Below are 12,609 nucleotides of genomic sequence, written 5' to 3'. Positions count from 1 at the left end.
CTGGTCCTGAAGCTGAAGTTCCAATACTTTGGCCACCTGATGCAAAGAGCCAACTCATTAGAAAAGACCCTGACACTGGGAAAGATTGAGGGCAGGAGGAGAAGGGGGCAACAGAGGATGAGATGGTTGGATCGCATTACCGACTCAATGGACATGAATTTGAGCAAACTCCAGGAGAAAGTGGAGGACAGAGGAGCCTGGCATGCTACAGTCCATGGGGTGGCAGAGAGTCAGACACGTCTTAGGGACTGGAAAACAAAAACAACAACAGCAGAGTCCGGCTGGACTCCATCCACTTCGAGAGCAGGCACTTGTGGTGTTTGAATACCCTCTACCAGGCCAGAAGGAAAGACAACCCCTTCCTGTAATTCTGATGTCATTCTTCTCTCAGGATAACTTTGGTGGGTTGGGGTCAGGTTTTAGTGGCCCCCTGACTTACAGATGTTGTCTGAGGACCCCCTGTGAGCTCAAGGCTGCAGGGAGCATGAAAGGCAGACAGAGGTGGTGCCTGTTAGAAGCCTTATGTCTGGTCAGCGGGCTGAGTCCTGGAACTGGCTGGAGGAGGCTATGGGTCCTTGCAATGGAGCTGGACCCTGGCCGGGGCGAAAAGGGGCTGAGGCCAAGCCAAGTGAAGCCTCAGAGGCCGGGCCAGCACCCAGAGAAATACTCCTTTTTGCTTTAAGAGCCACACGTTATTTTGTTTTTTTTTTTAAAGTTGAAACATGTAACGGTTATTTTTCAAAGGACAGTCCGTGACATCAGAGTCACCTAGGTGGGTTTGCTAAAAGTGCAGAACCCTGGGCCCCACCTGCTACGCCCGACCCCGCTGACTCAGAATCACAGGGGTCGGGGTGTAGGGTTTGCATTTTTAACACTTAAGTGTGAGACCCACAGGGTAAGAAGAGGGGAAGACAGATGGACACAGATGGGATAGAGAATAATGGGTGGGTTGGCAGAGGCAAGGGGTGCGTCGGGCACCTGCTCTGGGCTTGGCTCCCCGAGGACCTCCTGGCCCCACGGGCTTCCTGGGTGCGGGAGCTGGGTGTGTTGGAGCCACAAGAATCTGCCTGGCAGGGAGGGTTCTTCGAGCAGAGGTGATGTGTTATCTTGAAATCAGCACTTCCCAGCCTGACTCATGCAGGGAGTGACTTTACCGTTAAGGGCCAGAGGGGCAGAGATGAGGAACTTCTCGAGTTTCATTTTTGTTTTGAAACCCACAGCTCAACCTGGGGTGGTGTGTCCATGACCCCTGAGTTCACCTGTCTGTTAAAGGAAGTCTGACTGCGGAACCATCGGATCTGTCCCCCCCTGGGATCTGAGACGCTGCCCTTCACCCTGGTCCCTCTGCAGAGAGAGGACTGCAGGCATCCTCGGAGCAGACCAGGCTCCAGGCTCCAGGGCCACAAATGCCCAGCTAGGCTCCGCTTTCAGGGGTGGGGTGGCGGCTGCTGTGGGGTAGACTGAGAAACCTCTGCTGGGCCAAAAGGCTATTTCCTCTTGAAAGGAGAGCAAAATGGCACTTTCTTTGGTTTCAATTATTGGTCAAGTTCTTACTGGCCCAAGAAGCTGAGAAACACTTGTCTCTGATTTAATAATAATAAAAGGAAAGTAGGGATATTAGCCCTCTCGCCCTCCCCACTGCACAGGGAGGTGGCAGCTTCCAGCTTCCCCTGCTAAGGGCAGCTGTGAGCCATCAGGAAGGCTCAGCGGGGAGAGGGGAGAGGGGGCTGAGCTAGGCTTTTCGGCATCAACAGCAGGGTGAGGCAGGGAGTTATCATGTACAGAGCCCCTAACTGACACCAGACCAGGTGTAGGTCTTACACTGTATTAAAAATTGTATCAAAGTAAAATCTGCACATCATACAGGAGGGCCTATTCCAAAATGTTCCCAGTTGTCTGTTTTCACTCCTTCTCATGAGGGCAGCAGTAGCATCCACATTTCAAGGACAAAATCTCGGGCTCAGAGGGGCCCGCTAACCAGACCACCTTCACTCATTGAAGGTGGTCTACAGGGGTGGAGTACAGGGGTGGGGGAGGCAGGCAGCATCAACCCCGGGGCCAGAGAACCCACTACCCACATCTGTGCTCCCGGAGGCCACAGAGAGGCATACTTTAGTCTGAACAAGGGTACTACTGGAGAAAAGCCCAAGGCCACCTCACACAGTCTGGTGACTGGCCTGGCTTTTGAAAGGCTTTGGAGTTTGTGATTCCTGAAAGTTCCATCTTCAAAAAAAAAAAAAAAGAAAGTTCCTTCTTCACGAGGACAACAGAACAGCCAGGTTCAAAAGAGAAGGGAAGGACAGCATGCAGAAAGAGAGGAAAATTTTGCAAACCATATATCTGATAAGAGATAAGAAACTTTAGAATATATACAGAACTCCTACAACTCAATAACAAATAGACACATGATCCAATCTTAACACCAAGTTTCTTTCTTCCTTTCTTTTCTTTTTGTCCTATTTTTTGGCTGTGCTGAGCGGCATGTGGGATGTTAGTTCCCGCACCAGGTATCAAACCTGTGCCCTTCTGCAGTGGAAGCATGAAGTCTTAACCACTGGACCACCGGGGAAGTCCTACTAAAAAGGCAGATTCTATATGGCCAAAGAAGACATATACGTGGCCAGTCAGCACATGAAAAGATGTTCAACATCATTAGTCATCAGGAGAACGCAAATCAAAACTATAATGAGATACCATTCCACACCCACTTGGCTAACTGTAATAAAAAAGATAGATTATAACAAGTGTTGTCAAGGATGTGGAGAAATTGGAGCCCTCATATCCTGCTGGTATGAATGCAAAATGGTGCGGTTACTTTGGAAAGCAGTCTGGCAGTTCCTCAGGTGGTTACATACAGAGTTACTCTGTGACCCGGAAATTCAACTCCTAGGTCTAGAGAAACGAAACCTACTAGAGAAATGAAAACATCCGTCCACACAAAAACTTACACGTGAATGTTCATAACAGCGTCATTCATAATAGTCAAAATAGTGGGAACAACACAACTTTGCAGCAATGGAGAAACAAAATGAAGGATAGCCACAGGGTAGAGTATTACTTGGCAGTGAAAAGGAATGAAATACCAGTAGATGCTGCAACATGGATCAACCTTGAAAACATTATACTGAGTAAAAGAAGCCAGTCACAGAATATCATCTGTGGCTCGTTTATATGAAATTTCCAATAGAGACAAATCTCCACAGAGACAGGAAGTAATTTAGTGACTGTTTGGGTTTGGAGGAAAATGGGAGTGATTACTAACAAGTACGAGGTTTCTTTATGGGTGAGGAAAAGGTTCTAAAACTGCAATGATGTACACTGAAATGTACACTTAATGAGTGAACTGTATGGTATATGGATTACATTGAAATAAAGTTGTTTTAAAAAAATGCATAGGGTGGTGGGGAGGTAGATGATGGTGTTGCTAGCGTGGGGCCCTTACCAGCCCTATTTCATCTCTGCATTTTAGCAGACTTTATTTTTTAAAAAAACATTTGTTAACTTGGCATTCAGCGACATAAAATTGGTAGCTTGGAATCAGACTTGGTAGAAATATTTACACCATGGGAATTGGCAAATGCTACAAATAAGGGCCTTTATATATATATATATATATATATATATATATACACAGACACACACAGACACACACATATATATATGTACATATGTATTTACATATATGTGTGTATATATATATGTATAGTTTTGAGAGCTGTTTATGTATTTATCAGCATTATACCAAGGATAAGACACAACCATAAAAGTGAACATATCAGAGGCAAATAGCTCAATGAATTTTCATAAACAAAAAAAAAAAATCTGTATGGCTTGTACCCAGAAGAAAGAATAGTATCTGTACCCCCAAAGTCCCTCCCCCAGGCCTCCCTTCCATGTTTCCCTTTGGGTAACCACGATTTTTTTTTTTAATGTTTTACTTTTTATTTTCCCATTTATTTTTATTAGTTGGAGGCTAATTACTTTACAGTAACCACGATTTTGACTTGTAACCACACAGATGACCTATTTTTGTGCATTATGTAGACTCAAAAGTGGCTTTTTGGCCTCAACATCATCTGTGACATTCATCCCTATTATTCCGTGTGGTTGGTTCACTCTCGTTGCTCTACATATTGTGTGCCAACTTACAGAACCATTCTAAGATCCCCTGGAGAAGGAAATGGCAACCCACTCCAGTATTCTTGCCTGGGAAATTCCACGTATAGAGGAATCTGGTGCGCTACAGTGCATGGGGTCGTAAGAGTGGGACACAGCTGATTGACTAAACCACCACTACTGGGAGGGACATTAGGGTAGTTTATAGGTTTTAACTATTATAAATAGTCCAGATATGAAGGCTCTAGTGTGTTCTCTTGCCTGGCACATGCACAATTTCTACCTGGGAGTCTTGGGGCACATACATTCTGTCCAGCTGTAGTAGACGAGACATTCAGCCAGCTTCACTCTGACTCTGCTCCCATTCTCTGCCTCCTCCGACTCCCTTCCCTGCCCCTCTCCTGGTGAGCTGCTCACCACCTGCAACCCAGACCTCGGGCACAGACCAGACTCAGTCTCAGTTTTAGGCTGCAGAGTGGACTGGTCCAGAAGGGAACACAGGACAGCCTGGGTGCACTCGTAGCTCATCAGCTCTAGAACTTTCTAAAGCACAGCTGTAGAAGGGGACCGAGATAGGGAAGCAGTCAACTGCTCTCCGGAGGTGGAGCAGGCCAGGGGAGTCCTGGTGTCTGGGCTTCCTAAGTGGTTCCAGCTGAGCAGGAACTAAGCTTGCACATTCAGACAATGTATTCTTGTGCATCTTTGTTCTGCAGCTTAGTACACCATAGAAAGAGGCCCATTGTCAAGCCTCCTGTTTACTGGGTGGGAGTCGGCAATATGCAGTGCAAGTGGGCAGAGCAAATGTGGGCCAGAGCCCCCCTCCCGGCTCTGACCCCGGGATGGGAAGTTCTCCCTACTGAACACGACCCCTGTTTTCAACAGTGCGTGCTATTTTACTTCCTTTTGCTGGGAGGTTCCATGGGCCTGCTCATGCAAGGAATACTTGGAGGTCATCAACTGCATGTCTTCCATGGTAGCTCAGACAGTAAAAAATCTGCCTGCATTGCAAGAGACCGGGGTTCTGTGCCTGGGTCAGGAAGATCCCCTAGAGAAGGGAATGGCAACACACTCCAGTATTCCTGCCTGGAGAATCCCATGGACAGAGGAGCCTCGCTGGCTATAGCCTACGGGGTCGCATGTCAACACTGAGTAGATGTGTGTGGTTTCTCACTTACCTCTGAGGAAGGAGAGGTTCAAAGTCCTCGCTGGGAGTTTGAGAGGGCTCTGTACCCCCTAGCGGTACATGGGGACCACCTGAGGATGGTGGTTAAATGCTGATTCCTGGGCCCCCTCCAGAGATGCCCCATCTCCAGGGAGAGAGGCCAGGAGTCTGATTTAAATGCTGAGGGTCCAAGTGATGCTGGCCCAGATCTCAAAACCTGGGCTTGCTGGATTCTCAGGCCTGTGTGCAGATGACACGTTTGCCATTTCCTCAAATTGGCTTGAACCTATAAAGCGAAAGTTCAAATCTTGTCTGAAGAAGCGTGAAGCTGAGCAGGCTTCTTCCCTGGCGGTTTTGCAGAAGGTCATCGTTTTGGCCTTCCGAGTCTCTGACTAGGGTTTGCCGTGTAGTAAGAGTTTTGCAAAACAGCTGTGTTTATCGGAGCCCTAATTCCTGTTTCCAGGAGCTTAAGTGTTTCGGGGCTTGCACACGGGGCCGCTGTATTCAGACAAGACACACTTGCATACCCACCGCTTTCTTCTCGGTCACACGCTGCAGGCACCAACACGCCGCGTGCCAGCCCGACTTCTGCAGAGCAGCTGTCCAAGGAGTAAGACACATCCCCCCCAACCCCGGGGCCCCTCCTCCAAGGCCGTCACCTCTCTGAGCTGCCAACTTCGCTGAGCTTCCTGGTTTACACTTCCCTGTGGCTGACCTGTCCTGCAAGGCTGGGTGGGCGGGCTCCAACCCAGTCTCTCTTCGGCAAAGGCAGCCAGGGGACAGAAGCAGCGGAGAAAGCACAAGGTCGTGGCCGGGAGCTACCCGGGCCCGGACCTCTGCGTTTAGATCTGGCCCCTGCCCCTCTCTCAAGCAAACCGATTTTTGTCAAGTTACATCTTCACCTCTGAGCATCCGTCTTCCTAAACTGTAAAACAGGGAGAATAGTTTCTCTTCAGTGGGGCTGGGACGAGCATGGTTGTACTGATAAGGTACTGGACCCAGCGTCGTGGCCGCGATGCCGGTTTAGCAGTTAGCATGTGGAGGGGCCTCCCGGGAAGCAGAGGGGCACGACTGCTGGGATGGAGCGTCCCTGCCTGTGCCTTCCACGCCGGTCTGTTTGAGCTGCTGCAGGTTCACAACACACCGTCCCACCAGCCTTTGCCCGTTTTTGGCCTCCTCTGCTGCCCCCCACCCCCACGCCCGCCCCCTGCAATCGTCGCAGGCCCCTAGGATGGGCACAGACTTCCTTCCTCCAGGAAACCCACTGGCTTTAAACGACCCCACATGCTGCGGATTCAGGGAAATCAAAGATTTCCATTTGGGATGGATAAGAACATCTGGGAGGCAAAGGAGAATAGGTCGAATAACCCAGTAATTAACATCCCTCCCACCCCACCCCTGCCACACATAAAGCCACATTCTGGGAGGAGGAAGACTCAAAAAATACAGCGGGGGGCACAGGGTCAGGGGAGAGGAGAAATCAGCAGGGCTGGGGAGCGGGGGGGGGGGTTGCCGGGGCTGAAGCCAGGAAGCCTCGGGCTCACACTGCTGCCATGACGTACTGTGACCTTCGGCAAGTCACTGCAGCCTACCAGCGGATTTCCTCATCTGAACACGGACAGGAGGATTTCTGCCTCGCAGAGGGCAGGCTCCACGGACAGGGAACAACGTTCCATCCACCGGTGCCGGAAGGACCCGAGGGAGAGAGCTCATGGAGCTCGCCTGTTTCCAGGCTCTCTGGGCCACCAGAGGCTCGCAGAACACTGGACAGGTTGCCTTCACTGGGGGCCAGTCCGATGACCTCAGAGGCTGCTCCAGGTTTAAAACAATGCATAACCAATGGCATTTGAAATTTCCATTTCAAATGGAATTAGATGGAAAGTTGGCTATTAGATGGAAAGTTGGCTGCCCCTTGGCCTGAAATAGCCAGATAACCATGCAAGCCTCTCCCACATCCATCCTGATGGAAAGTCTCTGGCCTCCATGGCGGACCCCATATTCCCCAACAGCTTGCCTTGTAGGGTTTATCTTGTCGAGGTGAGTGAACAGGCATTGAGAGCTACCAACTTTCATGAAAGGAAACAAAACAGCTGCTGGGACCAACGCCATGGTCGTGGTCAGCTTTCCACTGCAGCATTTCTCTGGCTAGAATTTTGTGATGGAGACCATCTCCCACCTGGTGGGAACCCTGAGGACGGCCCTGGAGCCAGGACCACTCACCCGGACCCTGAAGTGGTCGGTGAGTAACCATGACGGCTGCTGCAGGGGCCTGCATCTCCCTGAGCCTCCTGGTGGGCGCTGTGAAGAGGGGAGGGTCGCAGCTTCCCCTGGCTTCTTGGGGGCGAGACGAGATGACAGAGGTTCACTGCTTAGACCTGGGTCTGCTCACAGCACGGCAGTATCAGCGCTGACAGATGCGTAACAGAAGTGCACACACAGCACTCGGGCTGGGTAGGGCCCCAGAGCTCCCAGTGTATTCACACGTAACCTTGGGAACTTCCCTGGTGGTCCAGAGCTGACTCTGCACTCCAAATGCAGAGGGCTCAAGTTTGAGCCTTGGTCAGTGAACTGGACCCCGCAAGTCAGCTACAGATCCTGCCTGCCACAACGAAGATCACAGATCCCACGTGCTGCAACTAAGGCCTAGCGCAGCCAAATAAGTACAGAAATATGTCTTTTTTTAAAGTTATGATTAAAAAAATGTAACATTCATGATGTTCCAAGATGTGCAGGCTGGGTGCCTATAGGTGGGGGTGGGTTGGGCGTAGCGGGGTCGAGGAGGAGAAAGAACTGAAATGCTAAAGGTCCATGGTTTGTTAAGCCGACAAAAGTGATGCACATTATTTATCTGAAGTGACTCTGAATGTAGAAGTTGCGTGACTTGTGTTATCTGTACCCACCCGCCGCCCCCCAGCCCCCAAAGCACAGCCAAGTCAAGTTCTGATTTCCTCCCATCAGAAGAGTCGTGGACAACTCACAAAACGGCCTGATGTCAGATGTTTGGGATCAACTGAGAATATGTTTATTTAAAAGCAATTTTAAATATTAAAAAAAGTAGAAATGAACACATACAGTACTGAAAAACGGTCACATTAAATACATGTGGAATGACGAGTATACTGATGTCTGAGCATAACATCCAGATGGGAATTCGGAATTTAACTTGTGGCGCTGTGGGATCCCTATACAACATGTTGAAGTTCTAGGCAATAAAAAAATAAATAGCAATTGCTGTTCAACAGTAAAATAAGACACACACTATTTGCAGAACATAACTTTCCCCACTGTGGGGGGGCAAAGAAGAATTAGCTATTTTTCCCATAAGGTTCCATACCTTCAAAATACTCTCTATCATGTACAAAATTGCAGATAGCGGCTCAATGAGTTTAAGAACAATACCAGATTCAAACTCAACCAAGGTCGCCAAAGATACTTATTTATATCTATTTTTCCTATGTCCCACAGTAAGCTGGGTTAGAGAAAACTCAGGTTCCTGATGGAAAACAAAAACAAAACCAGGAAAAAAAACCCAAAAACAAGTGTTTTTTTTTTTTTAAAAAAAGCATCTGTGTAAAAGTTGCTCTAAAAGAGGAAAAAAGAAAAGGAATTAACTCCATGTAATTTTAGACAGCGTGCTTTCGTGTTTTTAAAAAGCCAGTTTGAGATCAGTTGAAAACACCGTAGGCCACAAAAATGAACAGTGCTTGAATGCAACTTACGTGTAAGTGAATGAACTGGGACATTAAATAACTTGGGGGGGGGTGACTTCCTGTCCTGACACCCGGTGGCTAAACTGAGGCTGCCAACACTGTCGGCCACGCATACCAGCACATCGGCTGGTTCCTTGTATCTGTGTGGAGCTCACGCGTGCCACGATGCTGAGGAAGCAATTGCTTAAAATCACCTTCCGATAACAGCTGGTGAGAGACGCTGCAGGTTTGTCATGCAAGGTTTATTGGTTAGGTGGCTATTCAAAGTTTTCATAGTGATCACGTAAGCAGAGCTAAATTAACACTTGCGGAGCACTGCGACTTGATTAAAGAGGGCTTTCCCTAAGGGTTTGGTTGGGAGTTGTGCTTCTGTGAAATGAACATTTCTCACCCGTTGCCAGGATGATCTGCTTAAAAATATTAGTTTCCTGTGCTGCTGCCAACGTAGCAGTTTAAGCAAGCGCACTGCCAGGATGACACACGGGGCTCGGAATCCGAGAGCAGTCCCGCTGACTGGGGAGTGGAGCTGTTGTGTTCTTCCCCCTGATTCAGGCTGATAGAGAAGACTGAAAAGCTCAGGATGGTCTTAATGGTCTGATGAACGCGGCTGGGATGAGGAAAAAAACCAGGAGGGGCAGGGACCCCTGGCAGAAAAGCATATTTCACAGTGCGATTCATAGCAGTGTTCAGAAACTTGGTTATGAGTTGACCTGAAGATGACGTGTCTGTTCAACAGAGCTGGGAAACTTATCTACGACTGGGGTTTAGGAAAGAAAATGGGGGAGGAAAAATAAAAAAAGAAGGCTGGTTTCAGCACCTGGATTCTACAGGGGGGCAGGCAGGGAAAAATGGTGGGCAGAACTGATTTCTGAATTCGTCATCTTCTTGAACACTCTTTTGAAAGTTTAAATTTATCCAGAACGAAAACTAAGAAAAGAATTTAAAACGGACACGTTAGGGGTGTTAACATAGTTGAAGGATGCTAATTCATAGTGTGATATGTGCATTCATACTCTTGAGGAAGCCAAATGACTGGAAACAAATATTTGTTGCAACCTTATAATTTCTGCTTTAATGGCAATCAAGTTTAAAAAAAAAACGTACAGTTCAACTTATCCATACTATTCCTTTATAAAAGGCAGATTTCAGGTAAGCTTCTAAATGCATGCATAATGTAGAGGCTAATATTTTCTGGCAGTCCTTGGTTCCTGAAAGTTGAACTTCATCAGATGTGTCTTAAACTTCTGTGAAAATAGTCATGAAGGATATGTTATTTTTGCATAATGAGGTAATATCAGGGGCGGGCACTCATCTTCTTAAGACAGCATAAACCCACGTGTCTAAACCTGCGTGAGGCTGTGGGCACTGCAAAATGCCACCAACGTTCTGGGTCAGTGGATATTTTGCTGAAGGAATAACGCTTACACTGAACTGAGCACTTTTCTGTAATAAATACCGAAGTTGGTTCTTGTAGCTGTAAACTGTGTACACAGATAACAACAGGCTGGTCTGTCACGGAGTGGAAAGATTCACCTGGAAGACAGTACCCACCTCTTCGCTAATGTTGCATTTTTCAGTAACACAATGGAGAATACTGTCAGGTTAGGAACAGAGAGGCAATTCTATGCCCTTCAACGGTTGCTGGAGACCATTTCTATTTGCAAAGCCAGCAGTTCCTATATTCCTGCTTGTTTGTTTGCTTGGAAAACAGCGTAGAGAGAGATGTAAGTGCTAGATGCCAAGGATGGCTTTGGCAAACCAGTAAGGCGCACCGGGTCCCAAGGCTACCCTAATACTGGCGAAGGCAGAGACCACAGGGTATTTACAACACGCGCTCCGTTCCCCTCCTGAGGCGGCCCCTCCGGGAGCTTCCACTCGGTAACAGCAGCTATTTACACGGTGTGCACGGGGTCCCGGGGAGGCAGCGGCCTAGCATGATGGGTGCGGACAGTCTGAAGGCTCTGCTTTTTTGCTAGTCGGACAGGATGTGGACAAAGGACACTGGGAAGACGCCCTTCCTCTCGGGCTGCCCCTCGATGTGCCCAATCTGCGGGGAGAAAGGAGAGGCGTCAGGCGGGAGGCGGCCAGTGGGTCCGAGTGCCCTGGGGGCTGATGCTGAAGCAGGCGGGATGCAGGCCCTGGGGAGACATGATGTAGGTGCCACACACGGTGGAACCGCTTTCACGGGGGTTGCTTTGCCGGCAGGCAGCCCCGGGAGGTGGATGGTCCTGGGGCCCTCACTTTCTACACGAAGGGACAGGGGCCCCAAGTGGCGGTCGGGCCTGCCATGGTCTCACCGGGGCTGCGGCCTCAACCATGCGCTCAACCAGACCGCTCGGCCGCCTCTCCTGCTGGGCGACCTCTCAAAGAGTGCTAAGCCTCCTGTCTGTAAAACTGGGCTGAAAAACCCCTGCTTCTCAGGCCTGTGGAGAAGCTACACCAACGATTCTATACAGAAGAAGGGCTGCTAGGCACCAAGAACTTGCTTTCTGGTTGCGGCGGCGGAGAGGATGCTGTGAAGGTCTGAGAGCGATGAGGGCAAATTTTACAGCTGTTTTCTTGTCTCCTGCCTAAACTCGTCAGCCACTGTGACCTGCCAAGGCTCCCAATAGTCTGAATTACATGAGAATTAACTGCATCGAAGAGAACCCTATCAGGAAGAAGACCAGTGACATGCACGCTGGCTTCGGATGGCCATCCCGGAGAAAGATGGGTGGCCTCCTTTGCTCACCGGGCCTCTGTGCACCGGTTTCCATCTGACAGAGGGGTGAACAGCAAGGCCAGGATGACCCATGTCACTGGGTCTCAGTTGGCATCATGCACGTGAGTCCTCAGACGTTCCTGTGAGGGAGGGTGACCCGTGCCTCCCTTTTCAGAGGGGGAAACCGAGGCTCACAGAAGGGACACGCTGCACCCCAGGCCTCAGGGTGAATCACGCCAGGATTTCAGCGCCTATCTCCTTGTCAAGGGATCTAACCCGCCAGACTTCACGACAGACAGAGAGAGGAAGGGGGCCTCTGGTTTGTCAACCGCAGTGCTCCTGACATCTGGGGCAGGGAGTTCTTTGTGGTGGAGGCTCCTCCACGCGTCACAGGACGCTCAGCAGAGGCCTTGGCTCCCCCACCCCGGAGGCCAGTAGCACCCGCCCCGGCCAGGCCCTGACCATCAGAATGTTTCCAGATGTTGCCATACGTGCCTGGAGGGCGAGACTGCCCCGGGCTGAACCACTGCTGTGGCCCAAGAAGCGTCCCGACAGCTGTGACCGTGAGTCTGGAGTCACGGTCTGGGCCCGGGGGAGGAAAGGCGAAGGGCCACAAGTGTGCCCGTGTGTGTGTGTTTCTGGGCATTAGCAGGCTCTGGGCTCAGTGGTGAACACAGGTCCCTTTCTCGGCACACAGGGCCGGGCCCTCTGGGCAGGATGGGGCTCTAGCTGCCAAGGAAGCCGAACTTCCATGCCGGGGGTGGGGAGTGATTGACTCGGAGGTGTCCGCCTGCTGCCCCTCTGTCTGGCAGGGGCCGCCGGAGGCTTCCTCCCCTGACAGCCTGGACAGCCGTGGACATGTCAGGTCCCCTGCAGCCACCCAGGACCCGGGCAGCTCCCAGGCCGCGGTGGGAGGACAG

The 12,609-nt window shown here is 50.0% G+C and overlaps 1 protein-coding gene across 3 annotated transcripts in view; it reads right to left on the bottom strand.

Annotated features, from left to right (window-relative positions):
• Positions 1 to 8,277: 8,277 nt before the first annotated feature.
• Positions 8,278 to 12,609, bottom strand: part of ASAP1 (ArfGAP with SH3 domain, ankyrin repeat and PH domain 1) — a 328,169-nt gene continuing 323,837 nt past the window's right edge. For all 3 annotated transcript variants that reach the window (XM_043879145.1, XM_043879144.1, XM_043879146.1), the window contains one exon: positions 8,278 to 11,035. In XM_043879145.1, the coding sequence (XP_043735080.1) occupies positions 10,961 to 11,035 (75 nt within the window). In that variant the 3' untranslated portion in view covers positions 8,278 to 10,960. The remainder of the gene's footprint in view (positions 11,036 to 12,609) is intronic.

Source organism: Cervus elaphus, chromosome 21 (genome assembly GCF_910594005.1).
Source record: "Cervus elaphus chromosome 21, mCerEla1.1, whole genome shotgun sequence".
Lineage (NCBI taxonomy): Eukaryota > Metazoa > Chordata > Mammalia > Artiodactyla > Cervidae > Cervus > Cervus elaphus.
Note: the sequence above shows the minus strand (reverse complement) of the source record. Positions and strands in the feature narration are given on the sequence as shown.